Source organism: Ischnura elegans, chromosome 5 (genome assembly GCF_921293095.1).
Source record: "Ischnura elegans chromosome 5, ioIscEleg1.1, whole genome shotgun sequence".
Lineage (NCBI taxonomy): Eukaryota > Metazoa > Arthropoda > Insecta > Odonata > Coenagrionidae > Ischnura > Ischnura elegans.
In genome coordinates this window covers 97,447,864-97,468,005 of record NC_060250.1, presented here as the reverse complement: position 1 = coordinate 97,468,005, position 20,142 = coordinate 97,447,864, and the positions used below count along the sequence as shown (strand labels likewise).

The 20,142-nt window shown below is 35.7% G+C and overlaps 1 protein-coding gene across 6 annotated transcripts in view; it reads right to left on the bottom strand.

Annotated features, from left to right (window-relative positions):
• Positions 1-20,142, bottom strand: part of LOC124159309 (F-actin-monooxygenase MICAL3) — a 241,657-nt gene that overhangs the window by 6,885 nt on the left and 214,630 nt on the right. For 5 of the 6 annotated variants that reach the window (XM_046535044.1, XM_046535050.1, XM_046535048.1 and 2 more), the window contains 6 exons: positions 18,189-18,239; positions 9,756-9,975; positions 8,390-8,570; positions 6,952-7,076; positions 5,932-6,177; positions 2,233-2,347 (listed from right to left, as the gene is read on the bottom strand). In XM_046535044.1, coding sequence (XP_046391000.1) covers positions 2,233-2,347; positions 5,932-6,177; positions 6,952-7,076; positions 8,390-8,570; positions 9,756-9,975; positions 18,189-18,239 — 938 coding nt within the window. The remainder of the gene's footprint in view (positions 1-2,232; positions 2,348-5,931; positions 6,178-6,951; positions 7,077-8,389; positions 8,571-9,755; positions 9,976-18,188; positions 18,240-20,142) is intronic. The other variant, XM_046535049.1, reaches the window with a different exon arrangement.

Sequence of the window (20,142 nt, the reverse complement as noted above, 5' to 3'; positions counted from 1 at the left end):
ATTCCTCTAGCAAAAAGGCCTTAAAAAACAATCTAAGTTTTAGAAGAATGATTCTTTCCACCAGAAGCAATATTTCATGCCAACCAATTAAGCTCTCCTACCCCTACTCTGCATACAGAATTAGCCATGTTGTAAGTAGTAAACCATGACCACCACAAATTTCTCACTATCAATAGGCCAAGACAAAATTTTCTCATATCTAACCCCGATTTATTAGATGAGGTCATCAAAAGGGAATAAGTTACACTCCACTGATTGATGGAATGCATGCAAAAAATGACAAGCAATAATTTCAACAAGCCAGACTAACATGATAAACAGAAAACAAAGAGCATTTCCATATCTCCTTGAAAATATATTACTGCCAAAAATATATGTAAAATGGTTTGCCAAGCATAAGATTTAAAATTAACAGTAAAGAAACTTTAGCTTTTTTCTTCAGATTAAATTCAGGAAAGTAAGTAAGCATTCCATTCGACCATTTCAGCCCGTTATACTTTGCTAACTTCAAAATTGCAAAAGTAGTTTTTATATGAACAGCCTTCTTAATCCCATCTGCGTGCAGCCTGGATCAAATTGATAAAATTACGTTTTTCTTAGATAAATCTTAAAAGAAATAGGTAAAAAGAAAAAGCTATAGGTGAAATTTCAAGAAATATAAGGAAAAAGTAGCATAGGAATACTTATTATACATAAAATATAATATCTAAAATGTAATATTAATATACTTTATAATATTAAATGTTAATTAACTCCACCAGTGCTACAAGGATAGAATAAATTTTGACAAAAGAGAATTCATCTTACCAATAATGCTTAATATTATGCTTAGTATTACATTATGTTCACTAGCTTACAATTTACAACAGGTAGCCATGAGCCCTTTTTCAATTTAGGCAAATTTCTGATACTAGTTGTATGCTAATTCTTAGGACCTTTAATGTAAATAACATTCCTTATAAAGGCGGAAGGTATCCTGTACCCTGACCCCTTGGATACATACTTGAATGTAAATGAAGAGTAATTTCATTTATCTTAGCTTTAGAAATAGATACCCACATTAGAATGCTCATTTGAAAAGCTACCACAAGAATTGAATATTCTCCTTCATTGTCATTGAACCCACTTGTTATAATAAACATGACTGTAACGAGAGTAAAATTAAGTATTTACAATAACAGACATGCCATATGTTACACATATGTACATTACATTAATAACGTTGATTGAATGGAAATTAGTGTATAATATTCTCCTTTACAAATCTAAAAAAAGTCTTCCAAAAAACTGAAGTTAAAAATAATTTCATTTAAAAATTCCATTTTGAGTCAAAATTCCCAATGACACAAAGAGAAATAATTAAGACGATGGACAAAATTCAATAAAAATTACTCATGACAAAAAATTATTCCTTAAATTGATAAGCCCTTGATTAGGCGATAGTACCGCTAGGAAACAATTCATGCAAAACATAAATTGGAGGGAAATATTAGCATTCATGAATAGAAAGAATAGACAGTTATGTACGAAAATAGCCACAGGATAAGGAGGAGGGAGAGGAAGGCTGAGAGGGAGGAAGCAAAGGAAAGTTCAACAGTCGTCATGGATGTCTTCCTTAGAGCTCTCCGTCTTTTGCTGTAATTGTCAACAGTCTGGATTTCTCTCAAATCCCCATCCTTTCTCAGTCCCACAGTCGCAACAATGCTCCGGTAGTGGTGCAGGTCAGCATCAATGGCTACTGATGTCTCCTTCCAGTTGTCCTCTCCACTAGCCTCATACATGGAGAAAAGTCTTAGTAGGAGGTGAGAGGGCATAACTTTACTGTCACATGTCATTGAGGTCGGCAAGCCATTTCTACTAGATTTCTTCCACAAGGAAGTAGAAGATTTGCGCAAGGGTGCAAAAGCAGGCTGAGGGTTTTGGGTGAGATGAGTGTCCATTACTGTCTTGGATCTTTCAGGGTGGTGCTTGGACTTTGACTTGGAAAGAAACGATTTCAATTGAAGGAGGGATAAGCTCAAGGATCTCATGCCATTTTCACCAATGTGCTCCCCACCAATGAAGAAATTTGCAGGGAAGCTATGGTGACCCCGTTGGCAGAGGGTGACCAGCTTGTGAATGGTATCAGAATCAAGGTAAGTTTGGGAGGAATTGTGAGGCCTGAAGGAAGGGTGCAGGAGGAGGAGGAGGCGTAGGAGGAAGCGGGAAGTCATGGGAGCATCGACGCCGCACCTTTGCCGGTCCTCCTCCAGCAGAGCGATGAGTGAATCCCTGCGTTCCACAATTTCCAGCATTTCGCCCAATATTTCACCCTCCCGATCAACATCAGACTTCGTTTTGGTGGAATCTAATAAAAGATTAAGGAGAAATAGTACAAGGATTAGATGCAAAATATCAGAATCAACTAATAATTGGTAAAATTCTTACATATAAGAAGGAGTGAAACAAAATAAAATGGAGTAGATGGAAAAACTTTCGGGAACCAAACTATTCATAATGTGATGATCTGGCCTTCCTATTCTTTTTTCGCGTGGTCATATCCCTCTCTTACATTCACATTTACCACCCCGCGAAGCGCAGCCGGGAGAAGCACCCTCTTTCTGTTGTTCCCGTCGTCGAATTTTTTGTTTTTCAGTTTTTTTTTGTGGGTATATACAGGCAAGGTGATGTGCGGCCTTGGGAACATTATTGTGTAATAATCACAAGTGAGCAGACTGCGGTCAAAACCTGGCCAAGGCGACCACACATGGGAAGTGACGAAGTCACTGAAGACAACGCAACGGAGGCAGCCGGAGCGAGAGAGGCAAAAAAGGGCCATCCCCAAATGCAGACTATCAGGCACAACGGTGATGAAGAGAATCAGCGGAGTGCGAGCGAAAGCCAGAAAGAGCTTTCACAGTGTCCGCATTACACGGCATCGTCCCGAAATCCCCGGGTTGGAACTGCCCAAGGAGGACAGCGCGTGAAGCGGCGACCCGCACTTGGTGCTGCCTCCAGACATATAAGTACTTTTAACTCTCTCCCAGGATAAAAATGATCCCCTAACATTTTTTCCTGATGCAGCCTGCCAATCTTCCCGAAGAAATACCAGAGTGCGTGTGGGTCCCCCTTTTATTCAAGTGGTCTGACAATTAGTCTCATCAAAACTCTTGCCAGGTCAAGAAATCCAACACATTTTCTGTATAAATATCCTCCCGTTCTCGTCATCCACTCTGGATTGACATCGGACTTCGTATAATAAAAAGAACGAGGAGCTTGTATTTATCTCTTAGTCAAATTTAATCATACCCATTTGATTTCTGTGATCAGACGAAGGTGTCCAGTCCCATGTCGACGCATAATTATGCCACTCAATGATTTATTTTTTTTCTCATCTGTGTATCATTCCCGCATGTCATCTCATCCCTCATTTTTCATTTTAGTATAAGGTTTGTTGAATATCATTTTTTAGTGTCATTGCCATTTTGTGCCATTTATGTTTCATGACATCCAAACATCATCCCATCCCTGACTAGACTTAGGAAACTTTTACATTTTGTCAATGATACTATTGAAAATAAACGCTGTACTAAAACAAATGTCAATGGTCTAAGGGCCGCATTCTTATTCGACCCCACATATCCGTCCCAACATAACAAAAGGCCCCTACATGCGTTTCTCAGTCGACCCTACATAAGTGGAGGGGGGTGATTCCATCATCAAGTTCTGTGAGATGACGTAGAAGATGGCACAGTGCCAATTTTCCACTCTGGTGATGTAATGGGAACTAACTATGAAACTAAGAAAAGACATCCGATATTTTTGGGCATATTGTTAGGGCAACGGCTCAAGGTAAATAAACAATTGGTGTCGTCCGCAAGGTCGTGTCGGTACCTTAATTATTGCTACAAATACTCTCAAATCGGGCCAACAGTAGAACCTAATTGTCTTTAAATTACTTCAAAAGCGGTCTGTACAAGACAGTAATAAGTATGGAGCAAATATGATCATTGACATGGGAACTTACGTTGCATCATTTGCTTTCACCTTCCGTAGTTAAGTTTATTATGTGGTAAATAGTGGCATGAAAATACGCTTTCTATGGTTATACATGAGCCAATCGTGAAAAATATTATTACATTTACGTAGAAACAAGGTGCATGTATACCACCATATTGTTCTTATTACTTCAGTCAATTTTATAATTTATTTAACTTGGTATTACCTTTCCGCTGTGTTACTGTACATTTTAAAATGGTTTGTGCGAGCTCGTCTCCCTTAATATCCATTGTAACGTAGATTCTTTAATCGAAGTGATCAGCAGACGATATTTGGTCCCCATGTTTTTGTAGGGTGTAGGGCTAGTTCGGGTACCCTACATCAAGTAGGACCCGTTTAGTTCCAAAAACGGCCATATGTAGGGCTTGATGTGACGTATGTAGGGCGAGATCGGTTTACGTAGGGGCTAATGACATATCCAGGGTCATTGGCCCTACAGGGTCGACTAAGAATATGGGCCTAAGCGAGGCCATTCCTATTACCGCTGTGCAGTCACGTATGGGATCACTGCCGTTCATCATGAGTTCACATCCTGGTCGCACACCCCAGACCCCACGTAATTTCTCTGTATGAGGTGAGGTCCAAGGTCACGCACCCTGCTTGGCCCAGTTCCGTCACAATATGAATATACAAAACCATCGAAATATTAACCAGTCTCAGAAAATTTAAACCCAATAAGGCTTACTAATTATTCAGGATTGTTCTACCTTCTCATGAAAACTAATGACAGCATGTTTGATTGTTCAGGGGCTGATTATAACAACTACCTAATGCACAAAATACAATGAATGCAGAAAGGTTGACTTCCCAGACCTAAACCCATTCTGATGGATTCATAATAAAGTTAGAGTTATTATCTATAAGTAAATCAATTGCTGATCGTTAGTTTTGTTAAAACTCTGGAACAATTGGACCGATTTGGCTAATTTTGGTCTTAAAATACCTATTTGTGGATGTCAGGGAAAGTTTAAAAGGTAAGAATATCATTCCGCACGGCCCAGAAGGCCCTAAAATGGGCCTGAATCATTTCAATAAGAAATACACGGTAAGTTAATAATTAATGCCTTTTTTTCTTTTGCATATTTAAATTAGTGATAATGGTCATATATAGTTTAAGCATATACAATTGGAAATAAAACAATATACACATTTTTATTCTTGTATTTGATTTTCGTTTTCCATGTGATTTATGGTTAATTTTGAAATAAACATTCATAAAATTGCTGAAATTTTAGCGTTTTCATATTACTGTCCCATTGACCACTTTTAGGCGCAACTAATACTTAGGGGTGTGGGGGTATTGCATATCTGCCAGGGTAAGCAGGAGTTGCGGGGGCCCTACTCCAGAAAATTTTTAAGAATAATGGTCCAAAATGGCGAGTTTTACGGCTTTCTGAGGGATATTCGATTAATCCTAACACTATTCTATCAGTAATACTTATCCAATTAAGTAAAATGGAAAAACATAAAAATTTCTGTGAGCTCTGGGGGGGGGTTTATTCCCCAAAGCCCCCTTGCTGCACCACTGCCCTTGACGACTGTCAGTATTTCTTATGTAGTTTGACATCTCTTATTAATTTCATTCACAAAATAAATCCTTTGTTATAGTTGTTAAAAAGTTCTTTTGTCATTATTTATTCACAAATTTAATGCGCAAAAACTTTCCTGACTTACTTTAGACTAATTTCGTAACTAACCATTTTTTGATTAAGTTAAGACAGTCATTTGTATATGTAGTTTTACGTAGAAACATATTTACTGCTAAGTGCGTGAGAGCTTTCCTTTCTTTGATTATGTACAAAAAATGCATCATGAGTAACTGCTATAATAGAATTTAACAATATGATTTCCATATTAAAACTAATTCAAATATTTCAAAAAGCAATTGCTTACCATCTTGAGCAAGACGATCTCGGAGATCAGCTTGTAGCCGGGCATGCCTGTCTTCCAAAGATAATTCCTCAGCTCGAACTAGGAGCTCCCTCTCGCAACGGCGAAGTTCACTACGCTCTCGCATGAGTTCAAACCATTCTTGGAGAAGTTTAGCCTCTTCCTCACCATCGTCTTCGTCAAAGTCATCTTCCTCATCATCTTCATGGTCACCACTTCCAATTCCATCTGAACTCAAATTAATTTTAGCTGTAAAATAATTGATTGTGATACATATTATTTACTCCCTTTACTAAACATTTTCTTCCAATGACAAACTATGAAATTCTAACTTAGGAAAACCAACACAATTCTTCAATTCGAATTACCAAAGAATTCATCATATTTTGCACTGAGCTAATATTTATGAGGTACTAATCAATAAGGCATCCATTGCAATGTTAGTAGTACATTTTTAGGAAAAGTTAAATTAATAGAACAGAGTGTACAAAAATATAAAACTTGAACAGATCAAGAATAAGATACAGCAAAAATGAATACAGCCTTATAAATGTATTTCACGAAAATACAAAAAAAAATAATTAGATGTACCTCTAATAAGTTACTTTATGCTTATCCAAAACAAAATCTAGACATTCATGAAAGATATAAAATACGATACTACACAAAAAGGACACATATAAGCAGAGGTCGCATAGGCATGTGCCATGGGACTGCACCACAAGAGCCCACCAAGCAAAAAATCTCACAATTAGCAAATCAATGATACTGGTTCAAATTTACAAGGCATGACACTGGTATTTCTGAAATAGAAAAAAATCCATATCTAAGGTGACTGACAATGATTTATGTCCCCCACCTGAAGGGCCCATACCATGGCACAAGAGGCCTCCAGATTCTATTTATAGCCCCATTCAATAAGCAAATACACACTTTGATAATTCATTATTCAACTAAAAAATTGAGTATTTTTATGCTGATTAAAAAAAATTGAAAATTCCATAACAACAATAGAACTCTTACCAAGCGGTCCATCTTTTTCTTCCCCTCTTAGTGCCTTCTCCACACTAACACCCCTCTTCTCCAGTAAACGCTGCTTTACTTCCAGTTCTTCCAACTGCCTCTGAATCTCTTGTGCCATGCGCAACCTATGGTATCAACCAAGCATTATAAACACCATAATGTGAAAGCATGCCACAAGCTAAGGGCTAATAATTAGTTGACACACATGGAGCATTCAGCACACATTTTAATAAAAAGATTAAATAGATAGCAATAAAGAAAATGTTACATAATTATGCCAAATTATAAATATACATATTAAACATTTGAGGAATCATCAAACTTTAACTGAGTCACTTCATGTTAATTCTTAAAGTAAATATGGATATAGCATATGAAGTCAGCACTTGATTACAAATGTCAAGTAGACACCCAAAGTTTTTGCTCTAATGGTAGTTGGGCATTCAGGGCCCATATTCTGAATTGCATCCTATAAAATGTCAATGTCCATGTAATCGTCATGTACAGATACATGAATGCATCTTGAGATAAGGATTTGAGGATATGTATAACTGCGTTATTATGGGATGAACGGCTTCTGCAATATGCTCAATTCCTTGGGACTACTGATCAACTAATGCAGCAGACATGAGGTAACCTATACATCATGGGCATACCCAGGATCAAAACTAGGGGGGGGGCAAGCCATGGTTATTCAAATTACAGGTAAGATTTAAGCATGGAAAAGGTGAATGAAACCAACATTTTAAGGAAACTGTAACAGCTCTTTATTAGTTTTTAAATTTATTTGCTTGAAAAAAATACTATTTTTCTTAAAGACATTTGCGATTTTTGCTTTAGGGGGGGCAGCTGCCCCTTGCTGGGTACACCCATGCTATACATATTGATGATATGAAGGGATTAATGGACTTTAAAATGATGCAGTAACTTCCAACTATACCAACATAGAAAATACATTTTGGAATCTATATTTTTAAGAAGATATAACAGCATTGTTAAGCAACTAATGACTTTAGCAATATGCTCACAACCTTCAGAATCTACTGATCAACTATTCCAGCAGATACAAGTTAGCACATATTATTATAAAGAGTATTAATTTGCATGATAACCATTCTTTTGGTATATACATTACGTATTACTTTGCAATACATTTGTATTATAGGACATTTGAAGTTAACTAAAATACATTGAAAATGGTGAAGAAATATGTCGGTGTTAAACATTAGCAGACAGGAGCATTAAGTGGAAAGCTGCATAATACCAATCTTACGATTGTTGATCAGTGATGATGATGATGATGAAAGAATATTATGGCACTGTAATTTGAAGTTGTATGTTTCAAAGCATTCAAAATATTACAGCAAACTTCTTACAGATACGCATCTATCTGTGTTATGTTGTCCATATGCATACATGTGATAAGTGAAATACTCACCTTTGGAGTTGAGCCTGGCGAGCCTTCCGCCTTGCTTGGCGTGTTTGCTTGCCTCCTAACAATGGGAGAGCTGAAGCACTACTGTCCATTGATGAACCCCCAGACGTTTCATGACTTGGTGTTGACACTGCCGTTCCAATGGACTGGCGTTCCACCTTTTCACCTTCTGAAAAACTTTCCTCTGAAAATAAAATATAAAGCTTGCTAAAAATATGTACGGTTTTATGCAAATATAAAAAAATCATATGTATAATGAGTGGTACTTTTAAATCCAGAAAAAGATATGAACATCAAACTCTATGTAACTACAAAACACATTTATTTAGTCACCATACCACACATATGTACTCCCCACCATACGTAGTACTTGTAGATGACTGCATTTATTTATTTATTTTATTTATTATCACATCACCCGTAAACAGCACATGACGGCCTTTTACAACAAGGGTTTCCAATATTAACAAAGTACAACACAAAAATCCATGCCCTTGATATAGGGATCACCTACCCAGGTGGGATTGGAACCCACGACCTACGGTTTGGCAGGCGAGGACTTTACCCCACCGCCACCGGCCAAATTCTAATATGCTTGCAACAGGGTCATTCACTCTGAGCGAAAATTGCAATTCATTAAAAGAATTCAGAAGAAAAAAGAGAAAGATAAGTTATGATGAAAAAATCTTGCTCATTCAGCCATTCACTCGTAAGGCCCAGCGCACACGGTGTGACTGTTTTACAACTACCGTTGCAAACCAGTTGCGCGCGCAACTGTTTTGTGACCTCGACAATGTATTTGAATGGGGAGGCGCACACGACGCGACTGGTTTTTGACGATCTCAAAACAATCTGAAACCAGTCACATGCAACTGTGGGCCCGCGGTTGCAGTTGCGTTGCAGACTTCAGTTGCATGAGACCACGTGGTGTTTTGGTGGTATTTTGAAGGCCGTATAGTGTCGATCTCAAAATGAATGATCAAGAAGTCAACGTGAAGCTCGTTGGAGCAGTAGAGAAGCATGACGTCTTGAACAAATACAAACTATGTTACGTTTTTGGTATTGATAATAGTTCACAGCGTCTTCTTCGCCTGAATCAGTGATAATAAGCACTTACGGCCAAGGAAAGGGCTAAAAAACAACACGTACCGCACTAAATAAACACTTCACTGATTGCACAATGGACAAAACTGATTTACAACCAGCCCTTTGTCATTACACCCATGGGCGGACAGAAGTTTTGTTTCAGTTGCAAACTGGTTGCAGACGCAACTGATTCCCATCTGTGGTTACAAAATAGTCGCTCCGTGTGCGCTGGGCCTAAGTGTAAAATAAGAAAATAAGATATAATAAATTTAAATTTACAGACCTGTAGCTCTAGGAGCAATCCTCTCACTAATACTGTCTGATAGGTGCAACGATGGACTTGGTTGGAGGACAGACAAGGGAGACAATGCACGCTCAGAAGATGTTAATCTTTGTGAGTCCACTTTGCTGTCATCAACCAAGTTGCTACTGCGAAACATGAGGTCTTTCTCACTGCTGCTAGCCAAGCCCCTTTCACTCAATGTCATTTTCTTCTCTTTTTCCTGTGATAAAAGTAATTAAATGTAACCTTTATAAGCACAGCATCAGTTTTTTTAGGAGACTGACTGCTATTTCAATAAATTGGAGTTTTTTTTTTTTAATTACCAGAATTGGTCATGAAAATATTTTTTCTTTACTCAAAGAAGAAACGTTGTATAATTTCTGAGGCTCTCAAAAGTGAATAAGTAATTCATAGCACATGATAATAAAGAGCCCATGTAATGTTAAAAAATATAGTAATGTTTTTATCTAAGCTTCCCGTTTTCAATTGGGAAAGTCTTTGAAGTAAAATCGAGTAAACACACATCAACTGAGTCAGACTAATTTATACTTGACTAATTTATACTTTAGTTACATTTAATCTTGATAGCAAAACACTGAATGTTACTTCATATGTTATGAAATAATATAATTTTACATTGATTTATGTTTCTTGCACTAAAAAGTAAAATATAGAGGGAATGCAGCAATTAGTTAATGGCTGTTTACGGAAGACATGCAAAAACAACTGACAATTTAAATTAATTACAACGATAGAAATACATTCGAAGTTAATTAGCATTCACCATGACACATGCTGGTCTTCTAAGTCAGTGAAATCCACTAAGTTTTAAAAAAAAATGAGGTTATGGTAGAGCAAAAATAGGAATGCCAGTGTTAATGGTTGGCTAAAAAATGGTTACCTATTTCTATAAGTAAAATGTTTTTGCACTAATATCATCACCAGCAATTAATCATTAAGTTTTATAAAGTATTAATAAAAAGGTTTAATATAGAAAAAGTAATTACAGGCACCAAATTCATTTCAAATATCTGCAGAAGATAATTTCTACATTATTTGAACTATGAATTGCTTATGATCTAATACAAAATTAACAAACCAATAGATGAAATAAGTTCTTTGCTAGATAAAAAAGAAGAATTCTCATATACCTAAGTATACTCTATAATATGAATACTCATGCATGCACCTCCACTCTAAGAGATAATTTATTACTGGCAATATAAATAGAAAATGATCCACAATAATTGCTAGACATCACTCAAATAATTTCAAAATGCATAATGTACTTATAAAGACTAGCTATTAATATTTGCATCTTAAAAGTAATATGGATGCTCAGTGAAGGAGCTAAAAAAGGTAAGGCCATCAAAGCTAAACAGGTAGAACAAATAGAGGTAATTTTAGTGCTGCAAGAATCCCCAACATAGTGCATCAAATTTCAGATTTGCCTTTCGAACAGACTATACTAGTGCTAAAGCGGCCATCATGAGAAGCTCAGGTATACGGGTCAGTAAAATCAAGTGAAGACTCAGTAGCTAAAATGCACCTCGTATTGTACAATTAGTATTTGTTTTAATTTTTTCGGAAGGACTTCACACGAGTTATTCACATATTTAACAGGATTCCCACTCTAACTACAGTATAAAATTCACGGTTTTTTCCAGGTTTTTATGGTCTAAATGCCATCAAATTCACGGTCTAAATGTCATCATATTCACAGTTTACAGAAAAGGCATTTTAGGCACAAATATTAATCACGTAACAATCATCGGCCGCACGTTAACTAAATACATATGTCACAAACGCAACACATCCCGTGAATGCAAACGCAGCAATGAAAGTGCTTTCTCTCAGGACATCACCTATAGCTGGGAAAATTCAGGTCCGGCTAAAGGTTGTGAGCGGGAAAATGGAGGGAGCAGGGTGCAGGGAAGTGAAGAAGTGCCTGATTTTTTCCAGGGTTAATGTCTTCCAATCACAGGCTTAAGGTCAATGTGCTGTCATGGCACACGGACCAATAAATAATTGCGATTCGAATACACGTGTGCAGATAAATGCATGGACAGTATCTACATGTGACTTGGCTTTGAAACCTGATTGAAATATCGATTTTTCATTTAATCTGTCAATCGTAGTTCTACAATCAAGTTTGAGAGATTTTTAAGCTTTTAAGATGAAATTCGGCTATTTCCAGGTTTTAAGGTTTTCACGGTTAAGTGGGAACGCTGTTTAATTAATCAACATCCTCACTGGGGTACTAAATTGCACCGAGTTTTTTAAATACATTACATGAATATGGCAATATAGGCAAAATATAATATATATGTATATACAAATAAATTCATAGAGAAGGAAAGAAAGGGATAGGAACATGAATCTCACACACTTCTGAAACATAATGTATTGGAAGAAAGTAAAATAAAATGGAATCTGGGATTGATATTTTGAAAGTTGGAAGTTTTAATAACTCCTTTACTGGCCTTGCTAGATTTTAGTGCTGATGTTTTGATATCAAAAGATTATGTTCCATTGAAACTGTAGGAGAACTAGACACCAGTCACAGGTGAGGCAGCTGAAGAATTGGATATATGCAATTACCTAATCTATATGTTTAAGGAAGGAGAGTTAAACACAAATGTAAAAATAATGAACTGTGTTTCTTATAGTACTGTTTAAATTGCCAACTTGTGATTTATCTGTCATTGCTCTAGTCCAGTGAACATGAAAAATATTGAGTCTCAACCTCGCTCGAAATCAATTCATGTAGAGGCTGTGACAAGAAATGATCCCTCCAATGAAAATACTCAGAAAGACTTACACATCTACAATAAAAAGCCTTGCAAAATTCAGCTATAAAGATAATAATAATAATAATAATAATAATAATAATAGTTTTATTAGCCAAAAGAACCAATACAAGTAAGTAAATGGTATAGGCTTCGTCAAGTATAATACATAATTGGTATTTTAGATAATGTTCACTCAAAAAAACAAAGACATCTTCCTAAAATAAAAAAGTTACATTACAAATTTCAAGCACACAATAGTGAAAGCTGAACAACAGCCATGTATACTTCAACACTTACTTCACAGCACAAAACCTTAAGCACAGGTATACAATTCTCATTTAATAGGTTAACACATCGAACTACATACTTTCTTTACAATAGTTAATAAATTCATCAACACTATACAATGCCTTTCCAGTCAGGTATCTTTTCAGATTTACTTTAAAATTATTTACAGAAGACAAACTTCTCAATTTTTCTGGTAAAAGGTTATATAGTTTTGTACCCTTATGTAGAGGACCATTACTACTCCTTTTTGTTTTCCTGGGTAGCACATGTAAACAGTCTTTGGTTCTGGTCATATGTGAATGGAAGTCAGAATTTTTTGGGAGAGAATTTATACGTTTTTTTATGAATAGCATTAAGTTCAGAATATAAATGGATGTTAGAGTTAAAATTTTGTGTGCCTCAAAGTGAGGTCGACAGGATTCTCTATATTTTAGGTTTAGCATAATTCTTACAGCTTTCTTTTGCATAGTGAATACCTCAGTGCTATTGCAACTGTCACCCCATAAAATAATGCCATAAGAGATTAAGGATTGAAAATTAGCATAGTACACATATTTTAAAACACTCAAAGAAACACTTGATCGTAAATAGCGCAGTTGATACATAATATGTGACAGTTTGGTGGTTAAGATTTCGACATGTCTAGACCACTTCAAGGATTTGTCTAGTGTGATTCCAAGGAAAGAAATATTATTTACATAAGTTATTTCAGAGTTGAATAGTTCCACTGTTGGTGGCGATTTACAATTTAAGTTCATACATACAGTTTTTTCTAGGTTAACTGCCAACATACTATTTTTTAGCCACATTTGAATACTTTGAACTGTAGAGTTTACCTTAATCTGTAATTCTTGCGAATTTGGGGCTTGCAACAATATACTAGTGTCATCAGCGAATAAGATTGTTTTTGCTTCCTGGAGATATTCAGGAAGGTCGTTAATATACAAAGTGAACAATAACGGCCCAAGGATTGACCCTTGGGGTACACCATATTTGACTTCTTTCATAGTAGAGGAGCAATTATTTATATATTTTGTGTTTGAGTCCAAGTAAGAAATTTGGACAATTTGGTGTCTGTTAGTTAGGTAAGAATTTAACCAAGAATAAGCTACTCCTGTAATACCATAATTTAAGAGGCATTTCAACAATATGTCGTGGTTTACAGTATCAAATGCTTTTCTGAGATCAATGAACAACCCCACAGTTTGGTTATTTTTGTCGAGAGCATCAGTTGCATCATTTAGAAATTCAAACAAAGCATCAGTTGTTGACTTATTTTGTCGGAAGCCAAATTGGTATTTGGATAAACTTGCATTTTTATCTAAAAAACTTAAAAGTCGATTGTACATGACTTTTTCGAAAATCTTTGAAAAACCTGAAAGTAAACTTATGGGTCTGTAGTTATTACAATCCTTTTTGTCTCCTTTTTTAAAGAGGGGGTAGACTTTGCAAATCTTTAGCTGCTGAGGGAAAATACCTTCTGATATTGATAAGTTACACAAATAGGTGAGTGGGTTTACGATGAACGGGATAGAGTATTTAATAATCTTATCCGGGATGCCATCAAAGCCCGATGACATTTTGTTATGGAGGGAGAGGCCAATTTGTAAAATTTCCCTTGGAGTGGCTGGGTAAATAAAAGGTGCATTCTTATTTTTAGATGCTGGTTGCTTGTAATAGGGATCTTTTGTAGCATGATTGCTGCTTAATGTTTTGAGTATTTTCTCAGGGGTTTCAATAAAGTGATCATTAAAAACATTTGCCACGGTTAATGGGTTTGTTATCAAAGTGCCAGAGTGTAAAACACTCAAGTCCTCAGGTAAAGAGGCAGTATTTTTGTTACTCTCTTTCTTAATAATCGACCAGGCAGCCTTTGTAGCATTCCCTGAGTTTTTTATCAATTTATCATTGTAAGTAGATTTTGCTCTATGGATTATTTTCTTGTATTGTTTGACAAAACATTTATAAGCAGTCCTGTTTTGATCACTGCAACATTGCTTATATTTATTGTATAAGTCGCGTTTTACTTTGCTTAGGTGGACAATATCAGGTGTTATCCAACTATTAAGTCTTGTGTCAGAGATGCAGGCCCTACACTTTTTAGATTGAAAAGTTGTGTCAAATATGTATTGAAATCTGGATAGGAAAGCATCCATTTTAGCATCAAAGGAATCTGCTGTGAATACTTCACTCCATTGTTCGTTTTGCAGTGAAAGCCCAAAAAGATGGATGAGGTTATCATGGTAGCAACGTTTCTGAGACCATACAGTAGGATTTTTAAGAAGTTTAGAATCACAGTTTACTTCCGCTAAAATTGCTTTGTGGTCAGAGAAACCAGGTTCAAAAATGTCAATTTTTATATTTTTTTCAGGGATGTTTGTCATGATTTGGTCTATTGTGGATTGTTTATATTTTGCGATTCTAGTAGGGTTTTTGATGCATACATTAAGGTTAAAACAGTTTAAAACATTAACAAGTCTCATAGCAATATCACAGTCATCCTTTGCGAAGTTGATATTAAAATCACCACATAAAATGAAGTTAACACCACAAGTTTTTAACAAATTATCCAGTAACTCTGTGAGTGAGTTAATGAAAATGTTGATGTCACCAGCAGGGGATCTATATACACAAACAATTACGATGTTGAGGGGAGGAATTTTTACAATACAGAATTCAAAATGTTTATCAATGCTAGAGACATTTGTAAGAAAGATTGGCTTGTGTTCAATGCCATGTTTTACAAAAATGCATGTTCCACCATTTTTAAAACTCGACCTGCATGAGATATTACCAACAGAAAAACCAGGAATGCGGATGAAATCGACTTCCTTGGCGTTCAACCAGTGTTCAGTAATGCATAAGAGGTTAATTTGACCATGTTCTTTGTTAAATAATATTTCTAGATCATGCAGTTTGTTTCTCAGCGATTGCACATTGTGATAGTAGATGCTGAGTGAGCTACCTAGTCATGTTTCCGGGCGAGAGATAGTATTCTGACGAAATTTCGGCAAGAAAAAGTTTCCGTAGTAAACGTTCTTTGGCCAAAAGTCTCCTGACAATAAGTCACGGCCAACACACTCATCATTTACAGAAATATGAAACGAGGCGTATTCCCCTCTATTTACCTTTAACTGTTCAATTTCAATTGAAGCGTCGGTGATATCGGGCTTTTCTTCTCCGATGTACTTCCGGACGTCTTCCGCTGTTGTATTCGAAGGAAGGTTCCAAATGTGAATGTGCACACGCTTTGGAATACCCATCAGTGAACCTTTTTTGGCAGAACAACCCACAGTTGGAGGAGGACGACGTTTGCGTTTATGGATCACTTGAGTGTAACCTTCGTCAGTTTTGTTGTTGCACTCGTCGATTGATTCAGATGCTGGACACTCAATACGCAATACCCCATAGTTTGTTTGATCTACACGTAACGCTTTTTTCTTTTTGTTATTTACCACTTCTTTTTTGCCGGAAACAGTCGTTGCTCCAAAACCAGCTTCATTTTTGTCGTTCACCCGATGCTTGGCAGCGTCACGAGAGGCCTCGATTTCATGATTTGCGTCACTATTAGAAACAGACCTTGTTGCTGCTGTGTCTGCAAAACTCACATTTTTCACTCGAGATTCCTTCCCAGCATTATGTGGCTTAGCGTTATCTTTGATGTTGCGAATTTCTTCTTTTAATAGTTCGATGTCGTCCGCCATTTTATGAAGTTGGTTTCCTTCGTTAACGCGACATGATAAGCACTTCCAGAATAAACCATAAAATTCCTCCAGAGCTCTTAAAGCAATTTCTTTCAAGCCCGTACACTTATGATGATATAATTTCTTGCAATATTCACAGTGGAGGGCTTTTTCACTAGTTTTTAGATGGTTTTTACACTCGTTGCATTCTACGTTTATCGAACCGGACGCCATCTTGAATGTTGAAGAGTAAAGATAAAGAGAAGTAAAGAAGAGATAAAGGCACAAGTGAGCTAAATGACTTGAAACACCGAGGAAAGAAAGCACTTGACACTCAGGCACCCCAGAAATACTAAATACATCATCGAAAAGAAAATATCACAAGCCTATAGACGACAGGACATTAGGGCACCTGGCCCTTTTCTGCCAAGGGCTCAACTGGTGAAGAGGCACTCATCTAGCTGTGGCCAAACAAGAGCTCATTAGCTTATTTGTAACCTGTAGACATTTATTTCCTATTCTGTGCACGTTATTGAATAATTGCCATGATATTACTGCAGTATGGTTGGTTTGAAGTTCAATTCAAACTTCAAAGGTGCGGGTCCGAATATAATGAAGTTCGGTTATAAAGAAGTAAACTTATAGCCCCCTCAATTTCATTTTATACGGGCTCTACTTTATTGGATAACTAATTTAAAAATAAAATATTCTATGCATACTCTAATATACATATGAGAAACTTGTTAGATATATCAGCAACAGGAGTATAAGGAAGAATATCAATGTTTCTGGAAAATAAAATTATCCATCTCAATAAATTATATTAGGAGATGTTAAAGAAGTTAGAGCAGGATTTTTTTACAGTGTTGGGTAAAAACAAAACAGTCCGGCTATCTTGTACCGGTAAACAGTTTGACAGTTTGGTTTTGCATAGGGGTAAGGGGTAGTCCTTTCCATCTGGCCACATCGCACTTAAAGGATTTTTGTCATGGGATGTTCAAGGCTTCAACTACCACATGAACCATGAACCCAAGGGTCATAATGCCACTAGCTAACACATTCCTGTTTCACGTCCTCAAGCTAGTTATCCTTGAGGTTCTGGAAATCAAATGGATTTATTTTTACCCATCTAATGGAAGTAACAATCACTCAATTGAGGCAAGAATGGTAAGAATTGAAAGACTACCAAACATGAATTTCCTAATTGCTTTTAGAAGTGCTCTGTGCTTTTTACATACCCAGTGATTCTAGCCTGCCAAAATTAGCATAAAAAATTGAAAAAATTCACTATAATATAAACAAAAACTTTATACTATTAAGTTTATTCTTTACAAGGAGGTTTTCAGAAAACCTGCAACTTTTAGAAAATTACAAAATCTGGAAATTACCCAACACTGATATTAGTACTACATATATGATACTGACATGAACAAGGGATTGCAGAACATTTGTAACGGCTCTATGAGAAAAAATGCACATGGAAGATATCAATTATATTAAAGAGCAGCTAGAAAGAGGTAAATACATACACTGTAAAATGATGCAACAGAAAGAGTATAAAGGAACCTACGGGCTAAATTAGTACCAAAATACGCAAAACAATCACAAAGGGAAAACTTGATAACATCAAATTAGAATTTGATCGAAAAAATAAAGGAGCGCTTGCTTACATCATAACCGTCACTGTCAGACTCGAACTCTGAGCTGGAGGATTTACCCAACTGCAATAAAAAATGCGGCAACGGAATTCAACAAAAAAGCTAACTGACCGTATGAACACTAAGGAGTACATACATTTACAGACAATGAAATTTAATGGTAGAAATACTTAAATTTTGGTTTTTAACTATACTAACATAAAGTTTAATAATAAGGAAACAAAATATTCTAGTGAGTAAATTATTTTCTATCATTGACATAACTTTAAATTAACATTTTTGTTCAAATATACGAAGTCTAATGCATTTAAATACTCAATATTTTTAATAGGATGAAGCAAAAATTCAAGCACACAAAAGTTTTAAAATGTATCCGTTAATTCCCATGTAGCCCTATTTTTTTTAATCACAAATCATCATCATCTTAGCGGAAGCTACAATCCTATTGATTGGAATTTTTCTCAAAACACATCTGCAATATCAAAACAAAATAACTTAATAAACAGTTTCTATCCATGAATAACAAAAATACACTTTTAAATATGAAACATAAATACATCCATTTAAGCTTTGATGATATGGTTGCTTAGCAGAACTAATGGCCAGCCACAATGCCGTCCAATGCTGACATACACATATGTAATGCAGTTTCTTTTCTTAGATCTGAAATTATTTTATGCTTGCTAGTATTTACTCATAAATATGATTCATTTGAAGTTAATTTACGGTTGCATTGCAGACTTTTTCCATGTAATCCATCGATATGTTACAATAATAGAAATTTTATGCTGAAAAAAATAGGCACTTTAAGGCATTCGTAGAATGAAATAGAAGGCAAAATATTTACATCCAAAGAAGAGATTATTTCAGGGGATATAATAAACTGCAATTTTGAGTATCTGATAAAAAAATGAATTCATCATCAGCATCAATCACTACATAATATGTTAAAGAATGTATTCCCTTACTTACTGGGCTGCCCGACTAATACTAGAAACATCAGTCACTCGAGATTCTTATTCAATTATCAGAACAATTACTCTATACACACTTCACCAATGAACTCCATGTTAGCCATAAAACAAAGATTAAGGGGATTATTTGCTTTATACATTTACAAATTACTAATCCTCTCTATGTGAATACAAGTAGTACAAATTAAATTATTATCATTCTAAATTCTGAGAGTAAGTTGCCCACTTATTATAAACACTCATCATTGTTATATAACTATTCTTCAGTGAATTTGATGGAATATGGAGATAATATAAACCTAAGGATTACTTCAAAATTACACACAAAGATCATATGGGATAGGTTGATGCCTCCATATTGGCAAAGCTATCTACATATCAATACCTCCTCTGCATAAACGCTCAACAATCGCCCACCGAATCAAATCTGCTCATCTAGTACTTAAAGGGCTATCTAGATGACCCAATTCGATTTGGTGGGCGATTGTTGAGCGTTCATGCAGTGGAGGTATCGATATATCCAGCATAAAAAATGTTATACACAAATTCTAGCTTACAATTCAGACAAAGTAATTAATTGGATTGAAAGAATGATTTTATGAGCATGTTAAACTCCCTTTGAATTTAAAAAACTATGGTATTTATTTCTTTTAACCGCCTCCTCTTTTTTATTTGGTGACAACCATAAAATTTCTTGCTCCCAGAAAAATATATAAATTTAGTGACTGATTGTTTACATAAATGTTTATTATTTTATTTTCATTATTTGTTATATCTTCCACTCTTATATTTATTTAAATATTGTGAGTAGTCCTAAGTCTTGTTCCTTACATACACAGTTACGCTTGATGCCATTTCATCTTCTTTCTCCCCTTTTCGTTTTCAAAAAAATCATACTTAAGGACTCATAAATCCAAAAAGTTACAAATACATTAGCATTTATTATTTTAATCCAAGTTTATGATCCTTGCAAAATGCTAGCCAATCAAATC